General features: G+C 39.7%; 1 protein-coding gene across 10 annotated transcripts in view; it reads left to right on the forward strand.

Moving 5' to 3' along the window:
• Positions 1–21,986, forward strand: part of CAMK2D (calcium/calmodulin dependent protein kinase II delta) — a 182,265-nt gene that overhangs the window by 101,170 nt on the left and 59,109 nt on the right. For 7 of the 10 annotated variants that reach the window (XM_070757852.1, XM_070757853.1, XM_070757856.1 and 4 more), the window contains exons 4-7: positions 9,577–9,631; positions 12,730–12,795; positions 15,239–15,311; positions 21,749–21,851. In XM_070757852.1, coding sequence (XP_070613953.1) covers positions 9,577–9,631; positions 12,730–12,795; positions 15,239–15,311; positions 21,749–21,851 — 297 coding nt within the window. Of the gene's footprint in view, positions 1–9,576; positions 9,632–12,729; positions 12,796–15,238; positions 15,312–16,316; positions 16,390–21,748; positions 21,852–21,986 lie in introns of all 10 variants that reach the window. The other 3 variants (XM_070757861.1, XM_070757859.1, XM_070757862.1) reach the window with 1 other exon arrangement.

Genomic DNA, 21,986 nt, shown 5'->3' on the forward strand with positions numbered 1-21,986 from the left:
CCCTCTTGCTGGCGTCAGCGAGGAGTTTCCCCACCGCCCACGCAAACTCCTCGCTGCCGCCCGCCCTTCGCCCGCCCACGCCGTTCATTCTCGCCGCTTTTGAGCTGAGTCCGGGAGCAAATTCGCTCCCGGACTCAGCTCAAAAGCGCCGATAGCAAGCGGCAAGGAACGGCTTGTCTCGGCGCTTTCGAGCTGTCAGCTCGAAAGCGCCGAGACAAGCCGTTCCTTGCCGCTTGGTATCGCCGGTTTTGAGCTGAGTCCGGAAGCGAATTCGCTTCCGGACTCAGCTCAAAACCGCCGATAGCAAGCGGCAAGGAACGGCTTGTCTCGGCGCTTTCGAGCTGAGTCCGGGAGCGAATTCCTTGCCGCTTGCTATCGGCGCTTTTGAGCTGAGTCCGGAAGCGAATTCGCTTCCGGACTCAGCTCAAAAGCGCCGAGAGCCAGCGCCCCCCGGACCCCCAACCCGGGTTTGGGGGGCTGCTAGGAAGCCCTCCATGCCGGCGGCAAACAGCCGCCCCGCCCCCAATCTTCGGCTCCTCGCTAGCGCTGTGGGAGTAAAAACACCGTCTGCACATGCGCAGACGGTGTTTTTACTTCCGCATCGCTACTTCGCGAAAACCCGCTCGTTGCGGGGGCTCCTGGAACGGAACCCTCGCAACGAGCGGGGGATCACTGTATACCATATGATAAAAACAAACTGGAAATGTTTCAAAATAATAATAATGAAATATACTATAGCAATATCTGTTATGCCTGTTATCTGTTAGTGGAGCTGTTTTGCAAAATGTTGGTTTGTAATTTTTGCCAATATATCTATTATTCTTTATGTTATTCTAAGGATAAAATAGTTGAATAATTGCATCATTTCATTTGGAAAATACACATTCATATTACGCTTTCATTCACGTATGAAGAAAAATTTATACTTTTTCTTTTTGTATCTTCACTTATTTTATTTTATTTTCTTCTCTAACTTTTTATTTTTTCAATTTTTTCTGTTTGTCTCATATTTTAACTTTGCAGTTTTTTTGAAAATCAATAGATATGTATATATTCCACCCATTTAAATAATAGCTTTATTATAAACTCAAAGCTATATATATATATATATATATATATATATATATATATATATATATATATATATGTTAACAAAAAGGAGCTGTGACGTTCCTTAAATATACCAGGGTGATCCGACATAAGAAAATATATATATATATATATATATATATATATATATATATATATATATATATATATACAGTGAACCCTCGATCATCGCGAGGGTTCCGTTCCAGGACCCCAAGCGATGATCGATTTTTCGCGAAGTAGCGGTGCGGAAGTAAAAACACCATCTGCGCGTGCGCAGATGGTGTTTTTACTTCCACTGCCGCCCGCCCTTCGCCCGCCCACCCCGTTGCTCGCGCCTGGGTGCGCGCGCGCTTGGGGACACCCTAGCTCCACTTCCCAGCTGGGAAGCGGAGTTGGGGTGTCCCGAAGCTCGCGCGCGCCGCCCGCCCGCCCACGCTGTTGCCGGCTCTGCTTCCCAGCTGGGAAGCGGAGTTGGGGTGTCCCGAAGCTCGCGCGCGCTGCCCGCCCGCCCACGCTGTTGCCGGCTCCGCTTCCCAGCTGGGAAGCGGAGTTGGGGTGTCCCGAAGCTCGCGCGCGCCGCCCGCCCGCCCACGCTGTTGCCGGCTCCGCTTCCCAGCTGGGAAGCGGAGTTGGGTGTCCCGAAGTTCGCGCGCGCCGCCCGCCCGCCCACGCTGTTGCCGGCTCCGCTTCCCAGCTGGGAAGCGGAGTTGGGGTGTCCCGAAGCTCGCGCCGCCCGCCCGCCCACGCTGTTGCCGGCTCCGCTTCCCAGCTGGGAAGCGGAGTTGGGGTGTCCCGAAGCTCGCGCGCGCCGCCCGCCCGCCCACGCTGTTGCCGGCTCCGCTTCCCAGCTGGGAAGCGGAGTTGGGGTGTCCCGAAGCTCGCGCGCGCCGCCCGCCCGCCCACGCTGTTGCCGGCTCCGCTTCCCAGCTGGGAAGCGGAGTTGGGGTGTCCCGAAGCTCGCGCGCGCCGCCCGCCCACCCACGCTGTTGCCGGCTCCGCTTCCCAGCTGGGAAGCGGAGTTGGGGGTGTCCCGAAGCTCGCGCGCGCCGCCCGCCCGCCCACGCTGTTGCCGGCTCCGCTTCCCAGCTGGGAAGCGGAGTTGGGGTGTCCCCAAGCGCGCCGCCGCTGGGGTCTTACCGGGGCAAGAGGGGGAAGACCCAGGGAAGCCTCTGCCCGGCTGGGAAACTCCACCATCTACGCATGCGTGGAAGGGCACGCATGCGCAGATGGTGGAGTTTACTTCCGGGTTGAAAACTAGCGATATAGCCCTTTCGCGATGCTCGAGGACGCGAAACTCGAGGGTTCACTGTATATATATATATATATATGTAGATGAGTATAAAATACAGGATTTCCAATATTAATGTGTGTGTGTGTTTGTGTATGTGTTTTATAATGGTAGGGGTGTGTGTGAGAGGGGAGGGAGAGGGTGTGTACAGGTGGTTCGCGACTTACAACATTTCATTTAGTGATCATACGAAGTTACAGCAGTGGCTTATGCCTATTTTTTACACTTATGACTGTTATAGCAGCCCAGTGGTCACATGATCAAAAGTCAGATGCTCATTTATGACTGTTGCAGTGTCCAGGGGTCATGTGATCACATTTGTGGCCATCTGACAAGCAAAGTCAACGGAGAAGCCAGATTCACTTAACAACCTTGTTACTAACTTAACAACTGCAGTGATTCATGGCAAGAAAGGTCATAAAAACGGGGCAAAATTCACTTAATAAATGTTTCGTCTAGCAACAGAAGTTGCATTTAACACCAAATTGAAAAAGCATTTGTTGCCCCCTTTTATTAATCTCACCACATTTCTGTTTTTCCTTGTGTTTTTGAGCTCCAGATTTTTGAGATGACATTTCATAACCATTAATAAATTGAAATGAAATATACAGTATTCATAAATGATTTTTTAAAAAAAATTTATTTTGTACAATTTTTTAAAAACAATTCCCTTCGTGGGCACCCTTTGAGCCCCATCGGTCCCAGAACAATGTACTGGCTGTGCCAACATGTATATAGGTAGCCCTCTTCCTATATAGGAACCTAATCCTAGACTCTTTCTGGCTTTTTTCTTGGAATACGAGAGGGTGACACATCATAATGTTTTCGTAACAGATTTGTTTGGTCTACAGTTCTTTTCTTCTGGCCTTGTAGGTTTTAACTATCAAACTTTGCAAAATATGCAAAATATGCATGATTATTTAACACACCTTGGTTAAATAGGTTATCTATCATTCACAATATGAAGGTTGCATTATACTCAGGATTTTATTCTTTTAGGTAACTATATTACCTTTTAGGTAACTATATTACCATTGCAATAATTCATTTTTCCTAAGCTAGAGGAGTAATGGAATGGTTGAAAGCTATACAATTACTTCTGTGTGCACATAGAATTCAAGGTTCACATATGTCAAGTAAAAGAACTGTCAGACACAATTCAATATAAGTAATTGGAGAATAACGGTTCTCATTTTTGTGGCTACTATAAGATTGCTTTTCTTGGATTCTACCTCCAATGCAAAGCAATTTACATGCCAGTATAGTTCAGCTAAAAGTGTGCATGACACTGCCAGAATTTTTCCTTTGCTGATGCTTGAAATTACTCTTTAGTTAAGCAATATTTGAATTGGAATTAGTATCCATCAAATACAGTTTTTAAATATACCTTATCACCTCGAGGGTCAACTACTGCAATGCTCTCTGCACGGGGCCACCTCTGAAAAGTGTTCGGAAACTTCAGATCGTGCAGAATGCGGCCACGTGAGCAGTCATGGGCCGTCCAAGATACACCCATGTTTTGCCAACACTCCGTGGCCTACACTGGTTGCCTATTAGTTTCTGAACACAATTCAAAGTGTTGGTGATGACCTATAAGGCCCTACATGGCATTGGACCAGAATACCTATGGGACGACCTTTTGCCACACAAAGCCCAGCAGCCAATTAGGTCCGACAGAGTTGGCCTTCTCCAGGTCCCGTCGACTAAACAATGTTGTCTGATGGGGCCTAGGGGAAGAGCCTTCTCTGTGGCGTCCCCGGCCCTCTGTAATCAACTCCCCCCAAAGATTCGAACTGCCCCCACCCTCCTTGCCTTCCACAAGACCCTAAAGACCTATCTATGTCGCCAGGCATGGGGAAATTAATGTATCTCCTTTTCTGACCATTTAGAGTTATGTTTGGTTGTGAATGTATTGTATTGATTGGTTTTTTTTAATGATAGTGGATTTTTAATTATAGTTTTTAATTATTAGATTTGTATTATATTGTTTCTTACTGTTGTGAGCCGCCCAGAGTCTTTGGAGAGGGCGGCATACAAGTCTAATAAATTATTATTAATTATTATTATTTTAAGACCAATGTAAGTGAGTGACTGTCAATATTGAGCCTTCGAGGTTGACTTTCCAGCTCTAATCTTGATTGGAGTTGAATGAGATTGCTGTTCAATCAGGGAATTCATGCTTAAAGAACGTGACAGCTATGGCATGATTCATCAGGAAAGCAGGAACCGGAAGAGTCCCGGCAGATGTGGTGAGGTCTTTCATCCTTCCAGTGGAGCAGACCCCGACCTCTGCGGACTGATCACGGATAGCGGGCGGGGCGGTCACAGACAGTGGGTGGGCTGGATGCGGCCCCCGGGCCGTCCCTTGCCCAGGTCTTCCCTAGGACCACATTCAATCCTAGAGGCCTGTTCCTGAGCTGTGCTCTCAACCTGTCTGGCCCTGGCAGAAGGCTGTACAGTTCTTTTTGTGCGAGCGTTAGGAACGGGGGGCCCTTACGCTTCCTGGGCACCATCCCCTCCGACTTTACACAAAATTAAACTAGAAAAAGAAATTTTATTGGCCAAGAAAACCTGCTACAGCCCCCGAGGACCTGGTTCCAAAATGGTTTAAAAGCAGGCCAGATGATTACTTCAGGAACAAATACATTTCTTTTAGTGCCCTTGGGTAGGAAGGGGGGGGGTAATGGTGTAGCACCTGGCTGGCTACTAGAAGCAGGCCAATACAACCAGCTAGGCCTACCACAGATACGTGTTCCCCCTAAAAACCTGATAGTAACCTTAGCAAAAAGGCCTAGACTGAGGGGAACAGCCTGAAATGCCTAGGGATAGCCTAGGCCGTCCCTTTGAAGATTGGGGTGGGGGCGTGTTAAGGATTCAGTGGGGGGGGTGACCAAACGTCTGAGGGTCCCGTGAGGCCTACCCTCTCCCCACTTGCCCACTTGTCCCCTTTAAAGCTACCACCAAGTTTCCCCCCACTCTCCAAACCCTCTTGCACAGCCTGCCAGAGGCCTGCACGACTGTGCTCTTCGCCAAGTCCGGGCTCCTGGAAAATCCAGGCGCTCCTGGGTGGTCCGAGTCCTCCTGGTAGTCCGGGAAGAGAGCGCTGTGTGCGTGGCCTTCAGGAGGCCTGCATGACTCCTCTCTTGCGAAGAGTGAACACTCCAAGTGTTCGCGTTCCGGCGGTCCAGGGTGGAAAGTAAGCGGCCACGTGGCTGGCCAGATGCTGGAACTGGAAGTCGCGCCATATGCGAGGCCAGGGCCAGCGAGATTGCCGGCCAAGAAATGTGTCATAGATGCGTGCCGCGTTCCCGGGCTGCGATTCAAATTTATTCAATGTAGTAAAGCAGTTGCAGGAATATGGGATGTGTAGGCAGTAGCATGACTATCTAACCTGAATTAATGCTTTAAAGCTTCTTTTAATTATAAAAACCAAATAAAAAGGAAGGAAGCATTCAGCGAGACAAAAAACTGTAGACGCCATCATCATCATAAATTTTTTTTAAGAAAGGCCTCTTGGCTTCATGCAAGCCCCAAAAGCATCCTTTAAAAAAACACCAAATAAGATAGTTGGTTACAGTCCAATGTTAGTGAAATCTCATTTGTAAATACACAGCACAATACTTTAGAATAGGAATAACTTCAGAACTGAACTTTGTCACTGCCTATATCCATGCTTTTTAAAAGGTTTTTACTATTATAATTTGTTTAGTTATACTAATAATATAAATTATGTCATTGGCTATTTTAAAATAGAATGCTGTTACTCATAGAGAATGGCCAAGCTCTTATTATGGCATACGTTTATTTCTTAAACATAATGAGCAGAAAAAAAGAAAATAAATTTTAAAGCTTAATGAAATGTAAAACATCAGTTTATATCAGAGCAGATTGTTTTGTTTTAAATTTTTTACAGACTTTAAGATTTATCACCACAAAATAAAGCTTTATAGGCTAGTAGAAAAAAAATAGAAAAGATACTATTAATATTGATGTAGAGGCTAATGGAACAACTAGCATCAGTTACAGTTAGCATAATGGAGTGTTAATGAATTGTGCAGCACCTTGTTTTAGAAGAATCAGTATTGATTTTGCCTTTGCACACAAAGATGGAAAATAAGTATTAGAAGCTTGTCACTGATATAATAGTGTTCTTGAATCCATTCAACTTATATGCATTTTAAAAGGCCCCCTTTAAAACTTTCACAATAGAAAAATAATGGGAGAACACAGTATTGATTTTTTCTTTGTTAATCAGATTTGCATAGCAGACCTTCTAACAAAAAGCAAGTTGTTTATGTTGTGTTTTCACATGTCCATAGAATCATGCAGTCATTGAGAAGGTTATTTATGCTATTGATTCCAAAAGTCTGTAGAGCAGAGTCCTCAAACGTTGCAACTTTAATACTTGCAGACTTCAACTCCCAATATTCTCCAGTCAGCTACGGTATGTTGGCTGGACAATTCTGGGAGTTGAAGTCCACAAGTCTTAAAGTTGCCAAGTTTGAAGACCTCTGCTGTAGAGATTCTCCATCATCCAGGTTATGGTTGTCCCAAATGTGCTTTTTCAGGACACCTGGACTTTCTTTTGAAGAAGAAAAACAATATGCTATACCTTTTTCTTGCTTTGCTGAATCTGTGTTAAAATACATTAACGAGAAAACATTTGTGAAATATTGTATAAAATTCTGATTAACAAGCTATTTAAGTTGGGGATAGAAGATTTAGACATTAGTCACATAGAGCAATATCTTAGAAATTATAGTGAAATAAGATAAGTGGTTTATAATATGATACAAGAAAGCTTAATTTTTCCCTACAGTCATGGGATTAAGGGAACATAGTATTTGGACTGCCAAAAACAGTAAACAGCCTCTGTTCAAGATAGTGTTTCAGAATAGTTGGTGAAGTGAAAGAAATCCAACCTACAGTGCTTGCCACAGTCTCTTTTTTCCTCCTCCTTTTAAAAGAAATATATATGTTGGGAGGGGGTTACAGATTGTAAGTGTTTTATTTTTACTTTTAAAATATAGTGTTATTTACTGAAACAAAACAATACCTATTCTGAAGTAAGAATATGGATAACTGAAGAGGTGATAATGATTGTGGGGATGGCTAAAAGACCATCAAGTTCAGGATATGAAACTAGAAGTTATCAGTGCCCAAATGTTATTTATTGAAGAATCATTCATTATGGGAAGGTATAGCTATGAGTGCATTGCGGGTCCAGCTTTCAAGAAAGCAAAATTATTTTCTGCTACTGCATAAATTCCGTTGACCATAAAGAAGTAGTCACTTAAATTGAAGAGGATTTTGTAAGTGAAATGTATGCATTTGTACCTATAAATAAAATTGATACTTGATAAAACTAATTGTTCCCTTAGAACAGAGGTGTTCAAACTTGGCAATTTTAAGATTTGTGGACTTTAACTCCAAAAATTCTTCAGCCAACAATGCTGGAGTCTTAAAGTTGCCAAGTTTGGGGACCCTTGCCTTAGAAGAACAGACTATTGGTTTCAGTTCCCAAAAATATGTTTTGAACCAAGGCTTAAGTCATTTCAAGTTTGAAGTTGAAAAATGGAAACGTATGGTTAAACTACCTTCTCACAATATAAACTATAGTAATACCTTGTCTTACGAACTTAATTGGTTCCAGGATGAGGTTCGTAAGGTGAAAAGTTTGTAAGATGAAACAATGTTTCCCATAGGAATCAATGGAAAAGCGAATAATGCGTGCAAGCCCATTAGGAAAATCCAAAATATTAAGGCTTTTTTTTTAAAAAAAAGCGGTGGGCAGATGAATCTGAGGCAAACGGAGTGGGGGGAGGGACAGCAAGAGGTGGCAAGAGGTGGCAGTCCCAACGAAGCAAGGTGAAAAGAGCCCCTCTTGAGCTCCATGAGTCTTTGCCTCCCGTTTCTGTCCCCCCCCACTCTGCTCATCTCCCCCACACCTTTCTCCTCTCTTGAGCTCCATGGGTCTTTCCCTCCTGTTTTTGTTTCCCCCCCCTCTACTCAGTTCCCCCACACCTTTCTCCTCCCTTGAACTCCATGAATCTTTCCCTCCCGTTTTTGTCCCCCCACTCTGCTCATCTCCCCCACACCTTTCTCCTCTCTTGAGTTCCATGGGTCTTTCCCTCCCGTTTTTGTCTCCCCCCACTCTGCCCATTTCCCCCACACCTTTCTCCTCTCTTGAGCTCCATGGGTCTTTCCCTCCCGTTTTTGTCCCCCCCCCACTCTGCTCATTTTCCCCACACCTTTCTCCTCTCTTGAGCTCCATGGGTCTTTCCCTCCCGTTTTTGTCCCCCCCCACTCTGCTCATTTTCCCCATGCAGTTTGGAAGGGGGGAGTTGGTTGCTGGCATTCAAAGCAGCGCTGGCAAAAATGAAGGGAATCCCAGGCAGAGGAGCCTCAGGGAAATCCCAGCAATGCAAGAATGGGGCGCTTTGGCTGGCAAGGGAAGTTCGGAGGCGTGGATTCCTAGGGAAATTCCAGCGCTTCAGGGCATTCCAGCGGCGGCTGCTCAGGTTCGTAAGGTGAAAATAGTTCGGAAGAAGAGGCAAAAAAACCTTAAACACTGGGTTCGTATCATGAAAAGTTCGTATGAAGAGGGATTTGTAAGACGCGGTATCACTGTAGAATGTACTGTTTCTTAACCTGAAATAAAATATTCTGAGATCCGTACCTATTCTTTTCTAGCCATAAAAAGTGGTTTTGATAGATTATAAAGTCTGAAAGATGAGTCTTAGTTATTGTATTATTTCATTTGCATATATTCATTTTCAAAGTAATGTTTGATCAGTTTATTCTGTTTGCTACCCAGTATTGGTTGTCACTTGAAACATTGCATAAACTGATTTTTCTTTAATGGGTTCAGGAAAAAACATTTTCTTTCTTTTAATAGATTGACTTACTCAGAGTCTGCACATAGCTATCGAAACTGAAATTTAATTTGCAAAAATTTATGAATGTAAAAGGCATATGAATATATTAGATGTTTTAATCTATACTATTTACAGAATTAGATACTGCTAAGATACTGCAAATGTATCTGTTTTGTATGATGGCATTGTTTTCAAGTGAAGATGTAAACCAAGGAAAAGAGTAGAATATTATATCTTAACCGAAGGGTGGAAGGAAAGGATAATAAAGTTAAGAATACCTAGAAAAAAACTAGACAAATCTTTCTCTTCTTTCAACAGTGCGACTTCATGAAAGCATATCAGAAGAAGGATTTCATTACTTAGTCTTTGATTTGTAAGTTGACTTGCCAATTTGCAATTTACCCCATTACATGTAATATATAAAATGAAAGACTATGTCATATGATCTAGATGGATAAGAAATGGAGCAGAGATTGCCAGACACACAGAGACAACCCCCACCACCACCCAAAAGAAGTTTGTTGTACATGGTATGCAAAGCACCAATAGCCATCTCCTATCTGTAAGGAACATCAGTCCATTATAGGTAATTCTGGTTTACGATGTCCAGGCAATATATCTCTAAAATCCATGTTTATCACTACGGATAACTATTTATGGAATAGACAAATATGATGGACTTTCTCAGAGGGATTCTCTAGAATTCCCAGGTTTACAAAGCAGGGATGTTTTTTGCAGCAATATTTAAGTTATTTTGAAGAGAAATTAGGAGAAATCATACAACCAACACAATATTACATCAGAAACAGTCTGTTCCATGATTTAAATTATTTGTGTTTTTTTCCTGTGAGTTTCTCATTTTATCAAGACAGATCAAAATATTTCAAATAAAGAATATCCCATTAAAATTTAAAAAGAAATATTGAAAAAAATAACAATATAAACTGTAAAATCAAAATCTGTGTGATTTGAAAACCTTTTATAGCAGTTTTTCAGGCAACCTGATTTACTTAAAAACATAATAAAGACAAAGAGGTCACCAAACAAAAAAAATATAATTGCTGTTAAGTAATTGTAATAAATAAATATGGCCATCTTGCCCTCAGTATTATGACCTTCTGCAGGAGCATCAAGACTGGCTCTGTCAACTGGCATGGGCATCTGAGAAGGATATACAGTGATACCTTGTCTTACAAACTTAATTGGTTCCAGGACGAAGTTCTTAAGGAGAAAAGTTTGTAAGACGAAACAATGTTTCCCATAGGAATCAATGGAAAAGCGATTAATGCGTGCAAGCCCAAAATTCACCCATTTTGCCAGCCGAAGCACCCGTTTTTGCGTGGCTGGGATTCCCCTGAGGTTCCCCTCCATGGGAAACCCCACTTCCAGACTTCTGTGTTTTTGCAATGCTGCAGGGGAATCCCAGCATCGCAAAAACGAGTGCTTCGCTGGCAACAGAAGTCCGGAGGTGGGGTTTTCCAGCGAAGGGAGCATCAGTGAAATCGCAGCATCACAAAAACACCAAAGTTCTTGAAACCCCACCTCTGGACCTCTGTGTTTTTGCGATGCTGCGATTTCACTGAGGCTCCCCTCGCTGGGAAACCCCACCTCTGGACTTCCGTTGCTAGCGAAACACCTGTTTTTGCGCTGCTAGGATTTCCCTGCTGGGATTCCCCTGCAGCATCACAAAAACACGGAAGTCCGGAGGTGGGGTTTCCCATGGAGGGGAGCCTCAGGGGAAACCCAGCAGCACAAATAAGGGTGCTTTGCTGGCAACGGAAGTCCGGAGGCGGGGCATCCCAGCGGCAGCGGTGGGTTTGTAAGGTGAAAATAGTTTGTAAGAAGAGGCAAAAAAATCTTAAACCCCGGGTTTGTATCTTGAAAAGTTTGTATGACGATGGGTTTGTAAGATGAGGCATCACTGTATATCACTTTGGGAGTGGTTGGTAGCTTAAGGGCACTCTCTCCACCTCTTTAACTTTTTAACCTTTTAATTTTTAACATTTTTACTTCTGATTTTAATTATGTTCTTATATTAATATGTGGTTTTTATTTGTAAACCACCTAGAGTTATTCAAGAGAGATGGGCAGTGTAGAAATTTGATCATAAATAAGAATAAGATGTCCTTTTACCCAGTTATATCCACCATTAAAAATATTTTTGTAAAGAATTTGTCTTTTGTTTATGAAGCACTTTTTTTTTTTTTTTGGCTGAAAACACTATGGAGTTTTGAAATGTGAAGGTCATTAAGTGGGCTTATTGTTGCCTGAAAATTTCTCATTTCAGACTTCACAGAACAATGTGTTTTGAACTAATTTTTCCTTAAATGGAACAAAAAGCATCTCTTTATATAAACTGTTTTCGCTCGATTCTTTATTGGATGCTTTATTTGAACTTTGTTTTTAAAATCTTCAATATTTAAATAGTAATGATAAATGATAAATAATGAAAGGTTTCAGATAAAAATTCAGTGCAAAATTATTTTTTTTAAAAATGACTTGAGCATATGAGCAAAATTGAATTGAAGCCCTTGATACACGATCTGCTTCCTGTCTTGGAAAACCATGAAGTTAAGAGTTGATGAACAAGAATAGCCAAATAGAACTGGTATCTCATCCAAAGTGAGGGAGTGGCAATTTGAAATGATATAAATCCTTGAAATATAATCCAATATGTGCAAGTGGTACCGGTACATGGTGGACCATATTCAGTTTGAGATTATGGATAAAAGGATGAATTCGGTGAATGAAACTGACTTGCGACAACTGATGGGATGATGGGAAAAGGTAAGACGATATGTGACGAGTAGAATCCGAGACCAAGCTAAAAGGAATAAATTGGAAAAACTCAATAATATGTAAACAGATATTTTGCTCTTGAGTTAAAATGGTATACACAAGAAACACTCCCGATTTGGTGGTGGGGTGTGAATGCTTGTCTGGTGGCGGGCACTACTCACAGAGCACCTGTTTTATGTTGTGTGTGTGTTCATATTTTTTTTAAAAAATCAATAAAAATGTTAAATAAAAAATGTGCAAATTATGCATTATATAGAGATCCCCCAATTAAATACAGTATACCTATTTATTCCTGGTTTTTCATAGAAAATATATAGAAAATTTCATAGAAAATCCAGTACAATAATCATACTTTTGAGGACTATATAAGGAAGACCAGAACAGTGAATTACTGAAAGATAATAATACTTAAGGAAGGTTAATATTTTATGTAGGCAAAAATTCATTTGTGCAGAATGTTTGGAAGTCAATAATTTGTGGGTTTTTTTAAAGTAATGTTTAAGTCCAGCAAACATTATCTACTAAAGATTATTATCTGAATCCAGAACTGAGTCTGGTTTCAGAGCCTTCACTATATGAAGCAGCCACATAGTATTTGTTTAAAACGTTGGGTAAAAATTAAATTTCTAACTTTTTTTTTTAATCTGTAAAAATTGTTCATATCATTACTAGAGTTACCGGAGGTGAATTATTTGAAGATATTGTTGCAAGAGAATATTACAGTGAAGCAGATGCAAGGTCAGTGCTGATTTTTTTTAAAAAATCATCTGCATGATCTCCAAATTTGATAAACAAAATAAAAATAAATTTAGTGTGATACCCTGGGGCAAATTACATTAACCATTCTTAAATCTCAATCTTGGAAAACAGTACTCATTTAGCATACTGGGATTCCACCTGTTTGCTTTTTTCAGAGAGTCTATTTATAGATATTTCTTTCCACAATACATTTCCCATTGGAATATTACCATATGAGAATTTGGTTCTGCAAATAAATGTGCCATTATTATTCTATGAGTTGTATTAATACTTCTTTCCTTTTACATTACATTTCTGCTATCATTAGACCAGAGCAGGGGTGTCAAACAAAATTTCATTGAGGGCCACATCAGGGTTGGGTTTGGCTAGGGGGCGTGACCAGCTTGATGTCACTCATTGATGCTCCGTTTTTGGCTATGATGCCCTTCCCAGGCTCTATTTTTGGCCATAATGGCCTCCTCCAGCTCTTTGCCAGCAAAAATGAAGCTCGGGAATGCCACACGCAGCCCTCCCAAACTCCCTTTTTACTGGCAGAGGCACTGCGGGTTGGTCCTTCACTGTTTCCATGGCAGGCCTGCAGGCCAGATCTAATTACCCTGTAGGCTGGCTTAGTTCCGGGGCCTTGAGTTTGACACCCCTGGACCCGTGCAACATGATGGTAATAAAGTATGGGTTTTTTTCTTCCTTCAAACCCCACCCCAAATATCCTACCATACCAAATGATTTTGTAGAAGTTCAATTATTCCTGGTAGGGAAAAGACAAAATATACATGGCAGTGATTGATTTGCTCATGTAGGAAATTTCATACTAGTTTTTGTTGGAATTTTAGAAAGGACAAGGGTGATAGCTATGGTCTAAATAATTTCTGCCTACTAAAATCAAGGAACCCAGCAAATTCTAAAAGCTTCCAAAACTAATAAGTTCCAGTAGTCATAACTAGTCTATATCTGGAACCCATAAACTCAGCTTTCCTCCCTTCCTTTTCCATTGCAGGCATTAAAATAAGTCATGTGGCTTTATAATTTGCCTGCCAATGTAGCGGTGACATCAGAATAATATTCATTTTTTTATTGACACCAATAAAAAGTTCACCTGTTGCTGTAAAAGCAAGGGATTACTCTTTACTTTTTTTAGTACTGACCTTAAAACATCTAAAGGCCTATCCCAATAACTGAATGTCTATTTTTTCCATAGATAGCAGATATGTGATAAGTATAATGGTTGAGATAGAGAGGAAGATGAATAAATTAATGGGTTGAAGCCTATGCCAATTCTAAGTCCAGAAATGTAACTATTAATGAGCAGAGTGATTTCTGCTAGAGGAAAGGAGAAGTTATTTTTGCTGACTCTACTTTCCCTAAAAATATCACGCAGCATCTTATCAACTTCTGTGATAGAGCACCGCAGGGATCTTTAGCAGAAGAAGAAGAAGAAAAAAAGAGAGATATCTTCTTCTTCCAATGAGGCTATCTACTGAATTTACCCCCTAGAATTCTACTAAATTAATTCAAGAGACTCCCTATTGTTTCTCCCCCCCCCCCCCAAAGATGACTTATAGTAACTGATTGCTTCAAATGCACTTTTCAGTTACACAAACAGATTCCTCCCCGCGGACATTTCCTGTACTATTAAACTGTTTGATTTTCAAGAAGCCTTGTGCTTTTTTATTTGCTCTGTTTTATTGTTTTTCTTATGCTCCTATATAAAAAATGTTTATATACGTTGGAGTTAAACATGAAAGAATAATGCACAATAGCCGTTATGCCATTTATAAATGTGTGGAAAGCATGCATATATTAGAACAATTTGCACTGCATTTGTTTGTTGTTCAACTAATATGTACTGTCTTAAAGACAGTAGACAATGGAATATAACCTATATTGGTCAGCAAATATTCATGCTCTTCAGGTTGTATAATACCCACAATTACATATTTTTCAGAATCATTCCAAACACAGTGACTAATCACCGAACAAAATTCTTTGTTGGTCACTATGCATAGGCTTGACCATCATGACCAGTGCTTACAGTTCTCTCTGCTGTTTATGTTGATGTTCACCCTGCACTGCTAGCTACAATAAGCCTGTATTATTTACTGTAGATCTATCAGCTAGTATGTGTTTTAACTTTTCCTCTCATATCTCAACAAATATTCCACCGAAAGTTTATACCTATTATATGTTATATGTTAAATGTCATTTCTTTTTAGTCTCTTGACAGTTTTTTCCCAAAGAGAAAGAGAGAAATGCTGCGTTCTGTGTGTAATTAAAACCTGTCTGAAAATGTGATTTGATTATTTTAAGTTGTTACTATTTTAAGTTACCTTCTTATTATTATCGTAAAATTATTTTCTGTATTTAACGTGATTATGTGCCTTAAAATGTTTCCCTCCCCTCCCATTCTGCCCTTGTATCTTTGCAGTCATTGTATACAGCAGATTCTAGAAAGTGTTAATCATTGTCACCTAAATGGCATAGTGCACAGAGACCTCAAGGTCAGTATCTGGTGCCCCGTAGACTTTTGTTTTATTATTATTTTATTTGTTTTGAGTTTTTTTTGTCTCTCTTCTGTCTCTCTTCTTTTTTCCCCCCCTTTCCCGGCTTGAGTTTTAAGGGTGGGCCGGCTGAGAAGTTCCCTTGGCTATCCTCCTCACCCTTAATATGAGAAATGGATAATGCATGAGGCTGCTTTCCACTCTGCAAGTGTCACAGGTTTAATGTCCATCACAGAAAAAGGTAGACTGGGTACCGCTAATACAGGGACCTTCCAAGAGATGTGGCAGGTGCCGTAGGTATCAGGAACTGTTTTGGAAGGAGATTCCCTGTCCTGTAGCCTGTATCTGTGACTGACCTTTGTCTGTGATAGATGTTAGCCTGCAGGTTTAAAACACCACTTCTGTCCAGAGACAATGGGTTATTGTAGCAGAATGACTGGTTATGCATTGCTCCGCTAGAATAGGATGGACCCCTCAGGCAACAGGGAATCAAATAATTGCTTGGCTAAATGAAACCATGAAGGGTGAATAATTCATCTCAAATACGAAACTACTTAAAGTAAATTTACTTTCAGGGTTGCTGGTGGAAAAAAGGCCTCCGAGGCGAGTAAAGAAGGGAAGAAGCAAACCACCAGATATTTAACCCAAGTTTGCAAAATGGGTTCATCAGAGCAATGATAGGCTCTCATTGTCCACTATTATGCATCTGCCGGACAATACTACCGTCAACCCTTTTGTTGAGCCCAAACATATCCCTGCTCCCTCCTACTCATGCCCTACATAAAAGTGGGCTAAAGCATGCGTGCATTTGCAGGGCACATTCTCAATGTCTGAGGAAGTAGCTGTTCTGGCGGAGGAATGCAGACCCGTACATTTTTTAAGAGGTTGTGAATCACAATCTCAGCCTCATCACCATCTTGCACTTTAACCCAGTCTCACTGAGGTTATACAGACAGTGAGTGTACAGCTTCGAACTAATATACGCCCCCTGGTGTTTGCATGCAGTCATTGCATTCAGCAGATCCTGGAGGCTGTGCTACACTGCCATCAGATGGGCGTAGTCCATCGGGACTTGAAGGTGAGTAATGCTGTGGGGGAAGATAATCATACTACACAGATTCAAAGCACTACATAGCTGCATTTTTGCATCTAGAAGCCAAGAGATGTCCACACATTATTTTGCAAGTTGTTTGTGATTGCAACAACAGGCAACTATTTTTCTCCTTTGCAAATTTAGGATTCTTGTGATTCTTCTTTGCTTACTTTATTCCCACCTCTCTCCATACATGTTAATTCAGCTATGCGAATACAGCTAAGATTAATCAGATTTTCCATATGATTAGTTTCTTCAGTTTCCCCCCCCCCCTAATGTGACATTGTTGACAAGCAGTTCCAACTGATTTTTAAATCTTATTTCTACAATAAAAACAAATCATTAGACATAAAATATACAGTACAGTGAACAAATGTAGAACAGTAGGGATGAATACGAACAAATGGTTTGTCATTCTTTTGGAACTTAGTTACATGCACATACACATAAATGCACACATTCTTTTCATAAATTTAGAACATGTTGTATGCTGTGTTTTGCAGGTTATAACAGTAATATCTAAAAAAAAAACCAATCAGAAAACTAAGCAGAATCTCATATAATATTTTGAAGCAATTTCTTTCAGTTGCTCCCTGTTTAGATGAGACCTGTAATAAACTATAGAGCTTCCTGTTATTCTCACAATACATTTTCAGAAGGGAATTCAGACCCAATGGGGCATATGGAATTTACTAACAGATTGTGAACATTCATCATAGTAAATTTGCATGGTTACTTTAGATCAGTGTTTCCCAACCTTGGCAACTTGAGGATATTTGGACTTCAATTCCCAGAATTCCCCAGCCAGCAAATGCTGGCTGGGGAATCCTGGGAGTTGAAGTCCAGATATCTTCAAGTTGCCAAGGTTGGGAAACACTGTTTTAGATAACAGTAGTTCTTCCTGACAGTTATTTGGAATGGTTTATTCTACCATTAATGTACTGTGCATTTGATGATATTCTGCAGTCATTTATGCTCTGAATGTTACAGTAAGTTGATGTATTTATGGCAGCATCTTCATTGGCTAATATAACACTATAGTGGGTGAGGATAATTGGGGAGGGTGAGTGTGCATCGATTCCTGTACATTATTTCTGATAATAGTCCTAAATATGCTTTGGACTAGAACCCATATTACGCATGAAATGACTGCATAGATAGCAAGGTATTCCCAAAAAGTACAAAAGAGCACAATAACAAATAATGAAGACATGTACGTGTGTTGGGGTATACAATTGTATATCCTTTTTTTCTGTGATCAGGAAACATTGATTTATTTAGCTACCCAATGCTTGCTTCCCTGGGTTTCCATTTAATGCATACGCAGGAGCCCACATCTTATTTATTTATTGGATTTGTATGCCGCCCCTCTCCGTGGACTCGGGGCGGCTAACAACAGTGGTAAAAACAGCATGTGACAATCCAATACTAAAACAGCTAAAAAAAAACCTTGTTATAAAACCAATCATAATATATTTGTTTAAAATAACACAAGATTCTTTTTAGAAATTAATACAAAACAAAGAATTAATTAAAATTGTCTACCATTAGAATAACAGACTTGATAGATTATTTTAAAAGAAAAAATATTTGAAAGGACAGAAGCCCTTATTTTAAAAAACATTCATCTTGCCAACAATACAATAATATATGCAATAAAGTATTTATGTCAACATTCTGGATTCTGTTTTGTTTTTAAATCAAAAACTCTTCTCCAGATATAAAACTTGAACATTTTATCTTGGATAAAGGATTCAGTAAGTCATATGCTGTTTAAACACCTATGTACATTTTAAAATCATTTTGCAAGGATGATGTAAACCAGGTGGTCAAACATAGCTGGCTGGAGAATACTGGGAGTTGAAGTCCACAAGTCTTAAAGTTGCCAAGTTTGAGGACCTCTGACGTAAACGATGGCCCCAGGAATGTTTCAAGAGGCAAATGACTTCATTCAGTCTTCAATTAGTGCTGAAACCCATTAAGACAAATCTGATCACATTTCTAGAATACAATTAGCTAGTCTTAATTTCAATACAGGTGTAGTTTTGTTTAAAGGTTAGGTTTGGATTCACCTTGTAACTATTTCCATTTCTTTTACTATCATTGCTTGATTTGTACAAATAGCTTTTTCCTGAAGAATCATAGAGAAATTACCCTTTATGATTTGTCATTTAAAAAATTTTTTATTTTATTTTGCCAGCTAGGTCACCACGTACTGGATTTTAAAATATAAACAGATTTGTAATATTCTTTTAGGGTAATTGTTGGACCCCTTACAGTTTAGATATTAACACAAAATATGCCTCTTTTATCAATAATAATTGTATTATAATATAATAATATTATAATAAAGAAGCTCAAAAATTATTGTTTTCTGTCTACTATATGCACATCTGCAGCTAAAGTGTAACTTTGTGATCCACACACTGACTTGTTCCTTTCTTTGATGGAGTCTGAAGGTTCCATCTCTGTTTAAATCTCCCATAGTTTTGTCCAATTGTGTACATTTGCCCCAACCTATTCAGAACTCATGCATGACAAATCTGTTGACATTTTCATCGTCCTGAACTGGCTGACGCATGTTTTTTTAAGGGCATAGTCAGTTGCCCAAAAGTCAGATGAGCTTGCTATTGAGTGTATGGCTGCTCTCTAATTATCTAATTATTCCTTATGATGTAATATTTGCTTCACATATTTATGTCCAAAGTTACTTGTTTACAAAATACAGTGGTTCTCATGGAAGATTAGATTGTTTTCCTAGTTTATTGTTGTGCAAGATTTAGGTATTTGTCTATCAAAGTGTATAAATGTAATACAACGTACTCTAAAGTGACTTTATGAGAATTTTTGAAATTCCATTCCCAGCCATCCAGAAAGTGTAAGTTTAGACAGAAGCTGGTTTAACATCACAGCTCCTGTATAGGAATTTGAAAGTTATAGATAGTAAGATTATCAACACTTTCTAAAAGCTGTGTTCTACAAACTCTTTTCTGCCATAAAAACCCTTGCAGATTAATTGGCCTGGCAAACTGCTTGTAAAATTGATTATACTTCTCATAATTCTTGTTATAATAAATATTTTCTCCAAAATCCAAAAATACAGGTAGTTTTAGACCTACAACAGTTTATTTAGTGACTGTTGAAAGTTAACAATGGCATTGAAAAAAGTGACTTATGACCATTTTTCACAGTTACGACCTTTTTAGCATGTCCATGATCATGTGATCAAAATTCAGATGCTTGGCAACTGACTCATACTTGTGACCGTTACTGTGTCCAAAGGTCATGTAATTACCTTCTTCAACCTTTAGACAAGCAAAACTAATGGGGAAGCTAGATTCGCTTAACAGTGTTACTATAAATCAGCTACAGTGATTCAATTAACAACTGTGGCAAGAAGGTCAGGAAGTAGCAGTAGCTCTTAGACTTATATACTGCTTCACAGTGCTTTACAGCCTTCTTTAAGTGGTTTACAGAGTCAGCATATTTCCCCCAACAATTTGGGTGCTCATTTTACCCACCTGGAAGGATAGAAGATTGAGTCAACCTTGAGCCTGGTGAGATTTGAACTGCCAAATTGGAGGAGACGGCAGTCAGCAGAAATAGCCTGCAGTACTATACTCTAACCACTGCGCCCCATGGCTCAGTGGTTTAATCCCAGGAATGGGACAAATTCACTTAACCAATGCCTCACATTTAACAACAGAAATGTTGGTTGTAAGTCAAGGACTACCTGTAGAATTAAGTATGTTTAGATATAATGGAATACTGACATTTTAAGGGATCTTAACTATATTACAAGCTAGATCCTAAGACTACTGTAACTGAATTGCAAGAAAGTTTTATTTGTATCTTTCCTTATATCTAGCAGTCATATACATTTTAATAAGACAAATATAGGTAACATTTCTAGGTAATGTATGCTTTTTGTAATAAATCATATTTGTAATGTACTGTATTTTTTAGAGTATAAGACTTACTAAGGGTGAAAACTTGGGTGCATCTTATACACTGAATGTAGCCCCATCCTTTGGCTTCTGCCTCCCAGCAATTTACCTCCTTGCAGCAAGCAGTGCAGAGCCTGATTAGCACAAGCAACTGATTATTAGCTTCTCAACCATCAGCTGATTGAGGCTGCAGGCAGGCCCACATGCTTAAATGAAAGTGAAGCTAAAACTGTCAGGAGGCAAATTGCTTGGAGAGAGAGGCAGAGACATAAATTTTATTTTCTTGTGCTAATCAGACTGCTGAAGCTGGATGCAAGGAGGTAAGTCAATGACTATAAACATCTATTGAATGTTCAAATTATTAGACTTATTTTTTTAAAGACGTGCTTTATTATTGTTCTAGACAACTTAACAAAATGAAGAAAATTTTTAAAATAAATGCTTGATCTGAAGAGGCCCAGTATCTTTTTTAAATAGCAGAGAATAATGTATACTTCAAGAAAGCCACATCAGTTTTAACAGCATCTGTACAAGTATAATCTGAAATGTAAGTGTCCTGTTTTAGTATTAAGATAAGGCAGCTGAGTTAAAGCCTGACTTAGTCATATTTAGAGTAGATCTATTTAAATAATTGGAAGGAGTTAGTATGACTACATTTAAGAAAACTTTCTGGCATTAATATACTGCCATAATGTACATTTCTCCAATTCTTTGCTATTTGTTTGGGTCAGGCATACATGCACAGCAAACATTGTATATCATCTTTACTATTTTCTGTTTGCTGGGAGGCAGAGGCATATTTTCCCTTGTTTTCCTTCTCAAAACTAAGGTGCGTCTTATACTCAAAAAATACAGTATCTATTTTTAGCAAGGAAAAATATTTGAGCCTTGGTCTCATATCAGATAAGGTCTCATATCAGTTATAGTTATGTGTGACCATAACTTTTCCTACAAGAAGTATGTGCTGAAGAAGTGATACTGTGGGCCATGTAGTATTCTCCAGAAGTGTTAGGGTGCTTGGGAAATTCAGGCCAACTGATCTGATGGGCATAAGATTGGAGAAAGTTAATAACTCTATAATTTGGGGAAAATTTGCATTCCCAAATAAAATTTGTAGATTACATATAATAGTCTTAGAAGCTTCCTAAAGGGTTTCTAAAGAGAAGAGGGGGTTTAAAAATATAACAGAAGAAGACAGCCCTACTGTAAATAATTTGTGGATTTGGGATCCATTTAAAATTTCTCACAATCAAACTTTTATTACTTACACTTGAAAATAGGAAAAGTGTGTTTTCTCTGTCTCCAACTTAATCTATATAAAGTAAGTACTGAATTAGAAATACTGACTTATCTTCTACTTCCTTTTCCTTTGTTTCTCTCTTCTGTCCTTCATAAAGCCTGAGAACTTGCTCCTAGCAAGCAAGTCAAAAGGAGCAGCTGTAAAACTGGCAGATTTTGGATTAGCAATTGAAGTGCAGGGTGAACAACAGGCCTGGTTTGGTAAGAAAAAAAAATTATGTTTGTCTGTTCCCTTCCTATTTATTCCAACATCCCTACACCATATTAAATCTGTATACCTGCAAGTGGGACATTAAAGAAATCTACTACAGATTTGCAAAAGTTGCCTGAATTGAC

Source organism: Erythrolamprus reginae, chromosome 7 (genome assembly GCF_031021105.1).
Source record: "Erythrolamprus reginae isolate rEryReg1 chromosome 7, rEryReg1.hap1, whole genome shotgun sequence".
Lineage (NCBI taxonomy): Eukaryota > Metazoa > Chordata > Lepidosauria > Squamata > Dipsadidae > Erythrolamprus > Erythrolamprus reginae.